This window comes from Phytophthora infestans, genomic scaffold, assembly GCF_000142945.1.
Source record: "Phytophthora infestans T30-4 supercont1.235 genomic scaffold, whole genome shotgun sequence".
Classification (NCBI taxonomy): domain Eukaryota; phylum Oomycota; class Peronosporomycetes; order Peronosporales; family Peronosporaceae; genus Phytophthora; species Phytophthora infestans.
The window spans coordinates 1,401-15,112 of NW_003303524.1; the positions used below are offsets into that span (position 1 = coordinate 1,401).

Consider the following 13,712-nt stretch of genomic DNA (forward strand, 5'->3'; position numbering starts at 1 on the left):
CCACCGCCAGCAAACGACCATGACTCTACATGTTACTACTGCCCGGAGAACGTCCCAGGTCGATCAAAGGCGGACGATGAGCGCTGGTCTAAGGAGTGTACCATCTCTCCTCTCATCCGAGAACCCGTTAAAGGCACTGTAGGCATGGAGCTCTGTAAGGCAGACGGCGGGTGTATGCTGGTAACAGACACGACTCGAGCTGCTTTTTATGCAGCAAGTACAGCGCTGTGGGGTGGATAAGGCTGCGTCTGGATGTGGCACATGCATCTTGCTTCAACGGGATGTGCTGTGGCTCTGCACTACAAGTTGTTGGCCATCCCGGCAACCCAAGTGGTCTACACTGGACTCTCCGTTGCTGCCAAGTACACCGCTGGCCAATTTGCAAGTCCGAAATTCAATATAGTGGCGATTTCAGCGCTTCTAGCGCAAGTTGTGGCGCTAGCAAAGACAGCAGAGATCGCTTTGTTTGTTGCAGCCGGCTGGGGGATCACGCAGAAATCCTTGGAGCGGAGCGACATCTTTCGTATTCGCTCTGTTTCGGTTGAGTGGGCTCTTGCTTTCGTTATCTTGAAGCAGCTACAAGTCAGCAACATCGGTATCGCGGTCATTTGGGGAATCTCTTGGGCCTCCATCATGTTCTTGCTCCACCACTACCCAGCAGCAAATCTAAAGATGTTACGGCTCAGATACAGAATTGGGGAGCAGCTCGGCATTGATACAACGTTGGTCATGTGGAAAGGGACACTATTCCTTAACTTTCGACGACTCCAAAAGGGATTTCTCTTCGTCGCCACCATCACTGCACTGACTGGATCTGACAATCGCTGGCGCGTCTGGGAGTGGATATCTGTACAAGGCCACGAGATCCTAATTTTTCTTCTGTACTCTGTACTGAGCTACATCTGCCGGTGTCAAGAATTCCGCTTTAGTGAACTGGAAAACTTGGAGATTGAGGTTGACTCAGAGAGCAATGGCACCACAGCCGCACAAGAAAATGGCTCCATCGACGCGGTTAGCGGCACGAATGTTATCTCTGTTGTTGTAGAACTACCTCGGAAGAAGACAACAGCATTAGTACTTAACCCCGACAGAAGCGTCTTGTTGGGAACAACCTTCGTGCTTAAAAAGTCTGATTCAGTTTTAAAGATGAACGAAATTCGTGTGACGTGCGAAGCTGATGCCAATCCAAGCACATCACCCAGTGCGCCATCGAACTGAGAAAAAGCATTTTGGCGTGATGCCATTCATTGGCTTCTTGATCGAAAGTTTTGTGAAACATTAGGCTTTTTACTGCAGCATCTTAATTTTTGATTAATACAAATCCAAATTCAAAACGGAACCACAGTATTTCGCTCAAACACGTTCATGTACAGAAATTGCTCTGGGACTTCATTAAAGTAGCCCCAAACATTGAGTTTTTTCGGGCTTACTTCACTACATTAAACGTTTTTGGATTTAAACTAATTACTTGAATTAAAACGAAATGCTTGGGAAATCAACACTCCCCAAGTTTTGACTGCGAACTAGACCAACAAATCGTACGTTGACACATGAAAACTTAACCGTGTAGTGTTGAGTTTCGCTGAATTACAAGTAGCCATGGACCTTCAATAGTGCGCTTCCTCGATTTTTCGGCGGAGCGCCTTAGGATATCCTGCACCGTAGCAAGCATTTATATATATAAAGCGCTTCGCTCTTGTAAACCTATGGGGGTCTTCAAAAAATATAGCAGATCCCAAATGTCGCTCGCACAAATCCTGTAGCGAATTACGGGGGTAGGTCGCACTAAATCGCTCGCATTTTGCAGAAACTGTTTTGGAAGTCCCTGCAAATTGCGTCATCACATAATCAAATGACGACGTCCAGCCAAATATAAATGGACAGCAGATCGCGCGCCGCGCCGAAATAGTTGTAGCTACATCACAGCAACAAACACTGCAATGGTCCGAGGAAGGGAGTGGACCACGCCTGAGACGCTGTACATGCTTAGGCTTGTAGAAGGCGTAGCTTAGGAGGGCGGCCGCGCTGACCGGGACGCCACTTAACCGTGTAGTTCTTGGAAAACTCGGTTAGAAGAACCTCGAACGAAGCAGGATTTACTGCCATCGGCGCGGTTCGAGCAGGCACGCTGGTGTGATTTTCTTTTAAAGATTTGAATCGTAAATATCGCCACAAATGCACTTGTTGGCTATTGCATTTCTGCACGCAAATGCCTATTAATTTTGTGCTTTGCGTCATTTTCTGAAGGTCCCCTATAGCTCTGTTGAAAATATGGAGCCTTCCTTGATTTTGTTTTGTAAATGGGGTTAATTTGTTTGGTTACCCTAACCCTGATCAGGCTTTAGTGTGAGCTGCAAATGTGACGGGAAGGAAGCTGCTTCCGAATTACTTGTTGTTGTATTCAATATTGGCCTGAAATAACTTCCGTGTCTTAAAACAACAAAGCATGCAGCTTTCGATTGCAAGACGAATCATAGCACACTTTCCATCATCCAAAAATTGTAAATCCTCAAAATTTTGAAGGTTGTTTTTTACGGAAAAAATACATTGAGTGCAAAAAAAGTATAACAAGTCCAAACATAGTAGTTTTTAGAAAAGTACTATGACAAGATCAAAATTACTATAAGATCAAAGTACGAAACAAGACCAAAAATACTGTGGCAAGACTAACAATACTTGCTACAGATAAGCGTCCTTAGATTTTACGACCCGTTTTTTTTTGTCAAGGCGAATGCATCTGGCTAGCGTATCAATTGTGAGAACGTTCACGATCGAACCTGCTGTGTTGTTCAGCAAGTGTTTTGTGTAGTAGGCTGCGTACGATGATAAAGTTGAATCGGCGGCATTGAGTGGACTTGGAGATCTCTATTGAACTGAGAAGTCTCATACGTCATCAGCAATAAGTTTGGCACCACTCAGGCGACTAGGTAAAGCACCACTTTTCTTTCTCTCCACCGTTGTCCATGTACTGACAGGCTTGAATAAGTGGCGAGCTGCGTCAGCATTTGAATACATTTTGTACATGTCTTTCCAGTCTTTCGTGGGTGGAAGAACTGGTACTTGCGTTACCCTCGCCTCCTTGGCCGCGACCTCCTGTGTCGTGTTCAGAGATTGTTGGTGTGCTGGTTGCATAATGGAGAGAAGCATATTTATTTTGTCTTCTAGAGCTTTGACTGAGTTTTCAACAGTTCTTAACCTCTTTTCCATCGTAAAGGATGGTTGTGGCGCTCACACCATCGTGTTACGCTTACGTCAGGAAAATGCGGTAGGACAGCCTACATGCGCATCACGATCAGGGGCTACGCAGTCCGCCAGCTGGGTGTCTTCGTCCGTAGCGGCTTGGTCAAGTAAATAACGCACTAGAGTCTCCGCCGACTCATTTTGTGTCCATCCGGCCCACCACTTCACCATCCGCAGTGACCACAGTCCTTCTGGTGGCGCAAACATAAATTTGTACTGCACACCAGCGCGACGGATAGTGTGAAAAGTAAAGCATATATCGCGCCATTGCTGTCGAATGTACCCACGCGTTGACACTCCATTACGATTTAGATCTCGTACAGCTGAGTTGAGCAAGGTAATGAATGCCTGCCCAGACATCTTCTTACCCCACTCTACTCGTGCGTTCTCACAGCCTGTAGATGTGTCGTCTGTCTTGATAACACTCTTCAATATCTTGGACAGTGCTGGGAAAATGTAATCGTTGCCATTCCACTCGTGATCCGTTTTCGTTCGTACATAGGCCAACCACGTTGTCTATCTCGAGAGTACGTCAGGTTGTGGATGTGTGTAGCAGCGACCTTATGCAACGTCTGTCTTCCGTCCTTCCAGCTTGTGGACGCCATAGGACACACTAGGGTCGGCAGTTCTCGGTCGCGTGAGGCTTTGGGGGAGATTCTTCCACCGGAGGCTCAGTACTTCATTTTTTCTGCACATGCCGTAAACAGTGAGCGTCACAGTAAAGAACCACAAACGACTCGCTACCGGGAATCCGGACGTGACGTCTAAGTGAGAGTGGAGTACTCGAAGCATATCCAACGTATTAGGGGTGGCTTGGCGCTGTGTAAGCTCAGTACACTTCGACAAAGAAGCGAAGGCAACTCATGATGCCGAATCGTTGCGGGATCTGAGTAATCATTTGAGATACAGAAGTCACATAACTTCTTGAAGTACGACGCGTAGACATCCCTTGTCTCCTTTTTAATTACATGTGTGGTGGTAGTAATTCCCCCTTGTAGCAAGTATGTCGCTTGCGGCGTCATTAGATTCAGGTTTCTGATACTTTCCCCACCAAATGGATTGTGAGTCGGAGTGATCCTCGTCCACCCAAAGGATTGTGAGGCCTATAGCCATTCGTTTTAATAAAGTACTTTTAGTCTTGTCGTAGTATTTTTAGTCTTGTCATAGTACTTACAGTCTTGTCGTAGTATTCACGGTATATTGTCTTGAGGTAGTCCCAATATTTTTTTTAGACATATCGCTCTCCAAAACACTTGTGCTCATCTGCCGGTATCATTTCATTCTTGTACGCACTCATTGCCTTGCATGTCTCCTGAATATGTGCCGCGCCCGACCCTGCACGCAGTTCTAACGGTACCCAACGGCGCTTGTCAGGGTGCAATAGCAGGCAGATTTTTTTAGCCATAGCTTTGACAATAAGTCTACGCTTTCCATCTATAGTATGATACGCCCGTCAATATAGAGTGTAAAAAATGCTGCTCAATAGACATACCTCCATAAAAATTAAGTCGAATAAGGCCACGTTACGACATAGCATCTCTAGTGGGTGCTTCCGTAGTCTTTTTGGCTCAAGTTTTTGAGGAAGTCGTTCTCCCTGCAGTTCGCATACCTTCTGTCGGAGCCCTGGTTTCGATAAATTAAATTGTAAATTGCATGATTCAACATTCACATTTTGTTAATATGTGGCACCTTCAAGTCGGTGTGTTTGGGATTGTAATTGTAACTTAAGCCCTGAGTGACTGATATAATGTAAATGCTATATTTGATTCTGATTGGCTAAAATATTTTTGCATGAGGTTGTTTTGGGGTTGCGTAAGTGAAAGAAGTTGGCTTCCGAGAGTATACAAACTATCAGTGAACAGTAGCTCACAGGTCTCTTTTGACTAAGGAAGCGAAGTGACCAAGTTAAGGTAAGCTGTAAACTAAATGTATTTATAGGTATGTTAAGCTTGAGTTAAATTTACAAACTATAAGCTACCTATAGTAAAGCTATGTCATCAGCCAATGATTGGCCTCTGACGACCCTGGTACCATGTACCAGATATCCTAAAGTGTGACGTGTCACACTTCACCAGGGGTACACTTGGGGTTGCATACCCCGTTACATCTTCCCCCCCCCTTAGGCTCGGTTTACCGACCTGAGGAAGTGTACGTCACAAACTCTCATTCTCAAAGTCGAAATTAATCGACTTGGCTGCGCGAACGCGCCGGAGGGTCATGTTACAGTTAGAGCCTCGACCAGCTATTGAGCGCTCTTCCCCTCGGTCTCCACATCGACCTTAAGCATGCCCTGTGGCTCTGCGAAGAGCGGTGCGAAAACACGCTCCAAGGCTGCTGCCAGAAAGGCGCAAGCCAAGAGCACTAAGCCTTGCGGCAAAGGCTCTGCACTCCAGGAGGCTACTAAGGTGGCCTCGGAGGCGACCGGCTCAGCTGGTGACGCGGCAGCGAGCAAACGTGCAAGCAAGCACCGCAGTCCGTCACCTTCGGTCTCTCCAGACAACCGGCCGAACCCGCGGCTCGCTGTATGTGAGTTCAATTTGGGCAGTGAGGACGAGGCCGAGTCCGGGATCACTCACGATGCTCCTGTGGGCTCCGTGGGAGGGCACACTCCAGTGCCCAGCAAGCGCGACGACGACAGCGTGCACTCACTTGCTATTGATCACGGTGATCACAGTCCCAGGACGTCTGTGCGCTCTGGGAGTCCTGCCATGAAGGCTAAGGGCTCTCCCAAAGCTGGAGACGAGGAGAAGGAGAAACCTCTTAAACATCTCTAGCTCACAGATGGCCTTGCGCGTGCTAAGGCCGCCAAAGCCGAAGCCTTCTAAGAGGCACACGGCGCCGAAGTATCCACTCCGCGAGAAGAAGGAGACTGGGTACTCCTATCGATACCACTTTGGTCCGCGGAAAGGAGGAGGGTGCTATCCATGAACCCCGGAAGATCACGAACGACCTCGACCAGCAGCAGAAAACTTCCAAGCTGCCCGGCGCATGCATGGGGCCCGGTGGTGGCGCCCATCAACCAGAGGCTGCCAGCAACTCAAGCGGTCATTGGCCTTCCGAGGAGAGATCTGGGCTGACCTCATTCTGGAGATACCCGTCGCTCCTCGTGGCCTTGTTGGTGGACACGTTCACGAACGTGCCCTGGTCCAGAAGGAGCAGCTGTTCGCCGACAACTTGGAGGCGCCCCGCTGCATCCCTTTGAAAGATTTCACGACTTGTCGTAAGAAGCCCGATAGCCGGGGTGGTCTCTACCCTCTCTGGGGTTTCCCCTCGGTTCTTCCCGAGAACTGTTCCAGCTGCAACTCGTGTGAGGATATGTTCTGGGCGTGGGTTGATATTCTCAAGTACTCACCCTCGGAGTTACGGGAGCTCCATGAAGATCAGCCCACATCGTGGACCAGCGTGATCTTCGTGTCCGGTTCGTCCACTTGGTCAGCAAGCGCATGCTGCCAAGCGACAGTCTGAAGCGCACGGCTTCTAGCGCATACGAGGAGCGCGGGTACGGAGTGTCGACAACGTCCGTACCCCGTTCGGGCAAAAGGCCCCAAACTACTTACGAAGCTGCCGCCACTTCTTTTCCCAGATTGCGACAGCCTTCGGGCAGTCTATCAGGAGCCCAATCACCTGGACAGGCTTCGCCTAGGCGACGGCATCCCAGGCTATTAAGATGAGACAAGCCCGCGCCGCAACGCTGAGCAAACCAAATGTGAGCGCGAAGGTCCTAACTAAACAGGTCCAAAAGGGTTGAGGGCGTGCAAGTGGACCAGCGGATGGGGTATCGTGTCCGGACCACGATAGGGATGGAGGCTAGTGGTGACTACCAGCGCTCCTGTCACAGATTGAGGTCGCTGTTGCAAGCGTTTAAGACGGCTTCCCTTATGCCCAGGTTGTGTACGAGAACTACTCACGCTTGAGCAGATAATATTATTGAATAAATCTCATAACACCAGTGATTTTGCATCTGCTTCCTACCTACTACGTATTACATCCGTGCCCTAAAGAGATTGTTAGTGTTAATCGGCATACATACATGTAGTGCCAGATCGCAAATGCAATCAGTCAGAGTACCAGGATCTGGCAAATGTGACCACGAATTGGCGACGACAAATCGAATAGCACCAGGATTTGGCAATTTCCCATTTGGTGACATCAAAGTTAAATGCAATGCCATCAAATGTCATGTCTACAACCTAAAAATGCTTAAATTGTGTCATTTCCCCCACGAAAATGGCGTGTGTGCTTATCATCATGGAACGCTATAGTCAGATCAGACTCCCCGCGGCAACAACCGGTGAAATACCGGCGAGAAACTGTGGTTCGAGATTGACGTCAGCGCTACTTCACAGTCGCACTTTACCACCCCCCAGAAGCTCTTGTTCACACCCTTGACCTTGATCCTATTAATGGTCAAGGCTACCACCTCGGGGCTGAAATTTTCTACAGCAACATCAAAACCTACGTTAAATAAGGAGATGATAAGGTCATTGTCATTCCTTTCATAGCAAAATCACTCTTTGGTAGCGCCTAGCAGAGACCAATTCTACGCTGTCCATGTTTCGATATTGATCTGACCTTCGAACTGACATGTTGCATCTGTTTATCTTTTTAATCGGATAGCGTCAATGCTGAACGTGCCCGCCAACCTTGTGCTTCTGGTCGTGAACAGGCAGTACAATCAGATTGGCAGCAGCAACGGGATGCTCTGCTCTGGATCTGCGTGTCCAGTCGATGCCTCTCCTAGAAGCTCCTGTGGAACGCTGACATTGGCTTCGTCTGATCGAAAACATCATTTTCTCGACCCGATGCCATGTGGAGCGCTGATCCCATCGATTAGCCAAAACGCCGGCAGTTCAAAGTACATTGCCGCCAATACTCCTAGAATAATCGCTCGCCATGACAGACGAGAGTACTGGGTCGTCCTCATTGAGTAAGCCTGTGCTCTGCAGCATCTGGCATTCTATGTGATCTAGGACAGCAATACGGCTCTGAAAAAGGTTGGTATTCGTGCTATGTTATTTATGCCGAACCGGTAGAAACCGGTTTGGAGCAGAGAAAAGACACAAAAAACACCATGAACCAGTGGCTTTTGGTTTGAGCCAATTGGCTCAAACCCTGGCTTTTCGGTAAAAACCCAGTACACGTAGGGAGATTCTAAGGAGCGCCCGTTGCGGAGCGCCCGTGCAAAACAAAAGTCAAAATGTACAGGACGTTTGAGACGCCTAAAACAAAACGATACTTACGAACCTAAGTACGAATCGCAAAAACGAAAGCGGGGCGTCTCCTCTATCTCTTGAGCCCTTATAAGCTACAGAATGCTTAAAACTGAATAAGTTGTGGTCGCTCAACAATATTATCTCCCCCTCGAAATGACGATATTTTAAAGCCCTTGCTAAAAGCAATTGAACAAGGGTAGTTTTACAGTTTTCTCGATGGAAGTTTACGCCAAATGTCACAATTCCAAAAATCAATTGGCCAACTTGAAGCTCGATTATCTCGATAACTCTAAATGGTTCGTAAGTATCATTTTTGTTTGACGCAGTCTCGTTTGTGCAAGAAATAAGCCATGTCCGTACAGTACCTGTATTAGTGAGTTTGCAGAACAGCTCGCACGAGAATGGTTCAGCAACAAGAGCTCTCCCGCAAGCGAACGATACATCTTCATTACGCGAGTTGAAAGTGCTGTGTGGTAATTTTGCCTGGGAAATTTGGCGAGAATCCTTCTAATTTTAATACGATGATACGAATCTTACACCCACATTCGCGGGCTCACTACTACTAAAAATGATTGCCATACATTAATATCTGCCTCATCTCCTTTAACCGATTCACTTTAACTCGCGCGAATAATAGTGCTTTGAGCACTATAGCTCGCGCGACTTAACGTGCATTAAGACTGGAGCTCGCCCAACCTGAAGTGTAAATTAATGGTAAATTCACTAAAACACGAGCAGCTCTCTTTTTGGGAATGGTCACATCTTTTCGTACCGATCTCCAATGTCTTAGGGGTCGAAAATGCTCACAGCACACCAGTGATCCAATTTGTAATTGGCCGACTCTCTTCTTTCTCTTACGGTCCGAGCTCACAACTTGATCTAATTTGTGCCGTTTTATATTCTCCCAATATCTAAGTGTGGGTTCTTTTACTTTCAGCTCACGCGAAGCGTGTTCGACGGTCCAAACGGGATGAGCTTTCCAGCGCTTCAGTAGTTCTACCTTTTCCCTCTCCCTCCGCTGCATACACTCGCGTTTGGCCATCAGGGAGTTGATTCTAAAGTGGTAGTCGCTCCCAACCACAAGCTTAGAACCTAAAAATAGAATCAGAATTAAAATATTTCACTTAACCTCGCGCGAGTTAAAGAGAATTGGACTCGGATTTAAGTGTCCTCGCTCGAATAGAAATGATACCACGCAATTTGGTTTGCATAATAATAGAGACGTTTCGCAAATGGCTTTACCTTTACATTATCCTCACAACCCCTACAGCAGAGCATAAATGACACAACACTTGCTGATGTGAAGATGTTTCGCTGCAGAATTCATTGAATGTAACAAAAATCCTCAGCATTTTTGTGTTAGCCACACAATATAACACAGAGTTTTGGTCTTGTGCGTTGGCCGACTGCAGTCTTGCCGCTACATTCCAACAAGCTTGGATGACCTAGTGACGAATATGTACCGGCAAAACATTCCCCATACAAATATGAGCGGGATAACTGCGGCCTGCAGTCTGCAGATAGTCCACTGCTTTAGTTAAATAGCGCGGCATATATCCGAAACGTTCTTCTCAGCTAGACCTCTGGCAGCTTAGCACGCCCGTTTGAGCAATATACTAGTAGTAGAACATCATCATACACGTAGTGCTACCACATCAGTTCTGACAACGCGGGGGATCGTCGGTAATTGTTTGTCAGGTCGTCAAGACGAGCAGTGCATTCCTAACAAATGTAGCTGGCCATTCGTCACCAGATTAATACAGTAGTCATACTGAAGAATTATTGGCGAAAGCTATAATTGTTTTATCTTCACTTTATCTTTGCAGCAAATCAAAGAAGCGATAAGTTGAAGATAAGAAAATTTCCGAAACGTCTCTTATACCTCGCGCGAGTTATTGTGCATTTGAAATGCACAATAACATAGAAATGCAGCATTTCAATGCTTTTGTCCTTTTCACTTAGCCTGATGCTAGATTTATAATAAATAGAGGTCGTTTTATTAAATCGAGGTCTATAAAAAGAACAAATTGATCTAGCTATTAATTGACTGGCTGATAAATCGAGCTACAGCAGTCAAATCGACCGCTCGGCACCAAATCCACATCGATATCCTGTAAATCGACCCTTTTTGCCTTTTTGAAATGGTAATTCGATCACAGATAATGCTGCCTCTTCCCATCTCATATTTACGCGTGGTTTTATGCTCCGACCATGCTCGCTCGATCTAGGCTATAAAACCGATGGACATTCCATCTGCAAAGCACAATAACATGCCACACAGAAGCACATACATGTACCTAATCTAGTATGTAGACGTCGATGTTCGCATATGACTTATTTCTGGCACAAACGTTCAGTACATTTAAGTTTATTGTTTGGACGGAATGTACATGTAGGCTACTGTACATGTGTGTTGAAGAAAGCATCTCTGATGTGATGATGACTATCTAGTGGAATATAATTGTGCGATTTCATATAGAGAAATCGTATATAACTGGACTGGTTGGTGGAGAGTAACTCCTCTCCAGAACACCAGACTCTATAATTCTTCACTTCTCCTTTTACCAAGTCCGACACAAGCGTCGTCTCTTTTTACCAAGTCCAACACAAGCGCCTTCTCCTTCTACACTCAAGACTTCCTCTCCACTATGGCCGCCTAGACCACTCTACTTTTGTCCTCACTCCATACTGTACTGCTCTAACAACTCTGCGCAAAGCATCCCTCCAACAATGTGCACTTGGCGAACCCTGGTCTGGATAGCCTTATGGCAAAATGATTATGAAACTTGAAAAGTACGAAGTACTTCAAGTGAAGTAAGTGAGACTTCATCTCAGTTGGACGTAGTACTGTACTCACTTCATCATGAAGGGGGAGAATTTGGGAGCAAATCAAGTCGCGTAGCCGCAGCAAACCCGCGCGGGGTGCCCGCGATTCGCGAAGCAGGGCCGTTCGGTATTCGCAGAGGCGGGCCCAGTGACTGCCTGGCGACGCGGAAACCTATACATTGTAGATAAAAGTGACATTCATCCTCTTTTTCTTTGAGTTATGATGGTGATGAGCAATAATCTCGGATTGTCGAATCCCAACGAAAGGGTCAATGTTGGCTAGGATACCCGGTAGTGGAAGCTTATCATTCCAGTAGATTCCACATAATGTAAAGTGTTAAGAAAATATAATGTCATTTCGAATAGCAGCATTACTTTAAATTGTGGAACTGTAAGTCACAGTGCGTGTTTTAGGAAATACAGTAACATATGTTACCCCCTCAATTTAGGACTTTTGTTTTTCTTCGCCAAAGATTGGCTTGGTTCAATAAATCGACAGGACGTCACTGCTAACGAGCGCCCTGGTCCATCCCTAATGCATTCAGTGCGCAATGGCCCCTATCGTTTGTTTCGGACAAACGTGGTTACACGTCCAGCATCTAGAAAAATACCATAGGAAAGTAAATCGATTGAAAAGCTCGAGCTCAGTTGGTCTCAGCCATTTTCGGATAAATTGACCGTACAGCTAAAACAAATGCAAAAAATTATCCAACGATGCTGTGGACAAATCTTTTGCTCATCTTTCGTTGAAAAAAGCTCACTTATAAGTCCTCAAAGGACCTTTCTAAAGTAGTGGACATTTTACCATAAAGTGATAGTTCAAATGGTCAAGTATCGACGCTACTGGCGGGAAAGTGCATCTAAAAAATACTGTACTGTAGTGCTAGCAAAGAGCTTTACAATTAGGTTATTTCAACTTCATTGAGCTAGATCGAAAGCCATCGCCAGCCTACTGTAGGGCTAATTCTTTAACGGACCAGAGAATACAATCCTACTCGGATGAATCCGTACGTACAGCTCAGTACGGATTAATTCGAGGGCCAAAGCAATTTGGCGCACGCAGTTTGAAAGCTTACAAACTTCATATAACTATTACGAAGTATACAATTCAGTCGCACTGTACCCTATTCAATATCTTTATTATTTGATATTCATGCACATATTAAATTATGCAATCTAAATCGAAGTTCATGCTGTTGAGCTACTACAGAGCAGGCGTTGCTGCACTATAATACCAGCCCAATGTCTCTAGTATTCCTGGAGTGCACGCAGTGTTGCTAATAAAGTCCATATTTTGCATACTGGGGGAGGGGGGGGGTAATTGGCATCTCCACCGGCATTTGCGCTAAATTATGCGTAAATATTTTGTGATCAAAAATATAAAATCGGGCACAGAGCCAGTCTGACAAAATACTAACTTCCTTTACAAAAAGCAGGTCTACCAATTCGGTAAAACCATTACGAGCTCTTCTTCATCTGGCCGTCGATGTCCTTGCAACGGCGCAACAAACCAGCGTTTTAATGCGAAATTTTCACTGCAGCTTGGTGGACAGCGTAGGTTTTAAAACGCCCTTTGAAAGCTTTCAAACGGCGCATCTCTCACGAAAGTTGAGGGGCACTTCATATGGTATGTTGAAGTGCCCCTCAACCTTCCGCTGAGTCGATGCCTGCTCTATTATAATAAGCTGAAGCAATCTAAATGTCCACCGAGCTGCTGTGAAAGTTTCGCATAACAAACTTTTACCGTGTAAGCCGAGTTGGAGTCAGCGGGCTGCAGAACATGTTCTGTTATTTTGTACAGCCACCGAATACTGTACATAATTTAACTGAGCCCCCTGATGTTGAAGTGGGCTCTGAGTCAGCGGACTGCGACGACTGCTGCATACTGTATTACATGTGATATGTAGCCAGACAGGCACCTGGAGCCGAGGTGACACCCGGCCACCCTGTGTGGTGTGGCGGAGCGTAGCCATCTGGAATTGGCTTCGCGGCGCGAGTTGATTTGTGCTCGTCTAGCTGGCTGAAATGTAACGCAATACATGTATTAATACTATTAAGATTCAAACGAGCTATTAATTCGTTGAGAGTCTCAGCGTAGGTAATTACCCCACGCCGTGCAGAGCGCCTTCACATTCGGGCAACTCGTCATAGGCGGAGCAAAACACGCCAATATTGTGCCGCAAAAGACCACAGCCAAAGAGGAAACGTGATATTCCCGCTACAAGTCGCCGCAACTCGCGATACCTCGACGAGTGCTGCAGTCGCCTATCATAGCAAACAGCCGTATTCAGAGGTTCTCAGTGAATATCTTGTCATTCAGAAGTACCATCGAGTAAAAATCTCCAATTTTTGTTTTGTTCTTGTTGGTTTATTCGGTGTTCGTTCCGGTAAATCGAATTTTCTTGCTGCAAGACGGGGCGTGTATCAAGAATT

At 46.3% G+C, this 13,712-nt stretch overlaps 2 protein-coding genes across 2 annotated transcripts; one reads left to right on the top strand and one right to left on the bottom strand.

The window, feature by feature from the left end:
- Window positions 1-261: 261 nt before the first annotated feature.
- Window positions 262-1,124, top strand: PITG_21360 (uncharacterized protein; the record flags this gene model as incomplete). The annotated part of the gene is made up of 2 exons (XM_002895163.1): window positions 262-1,041; window positions 1,095-1,124. The coding sequence occupies 2 exons, from the start codon at window positions 262-264 to the stop codon at window positions 1,122-1,124; spliced, it is 810 nt and encodes a 269-aa protein (XP_002895209.1).
- A 1,555-nt stretch (window positions 1,125-2,679) lies between these two features.
- On the bottom strand, window positions 2,680-3,936 carry PITG_21361 (uncharacterized protein; the record flags this gene model as incomplete). The annotated part of the gene is made up of 5 exons (XM_002895164.1): window positions 2,680-2,780; window positions 2,913-3,035; window positions 3,273-3,600; window positions 3,664-3,714; window positions 3,811-3,936. 5 exons carry the CDS (start codon window positions 3,934-3,936, stop codon window positions 2,680-2,682), a joined length of 729 nt encoding a protein of 242 aa, XP_002895210.1.
- Window positions 3,937-13,712: the final 9,776 nt, after the last annotated feature.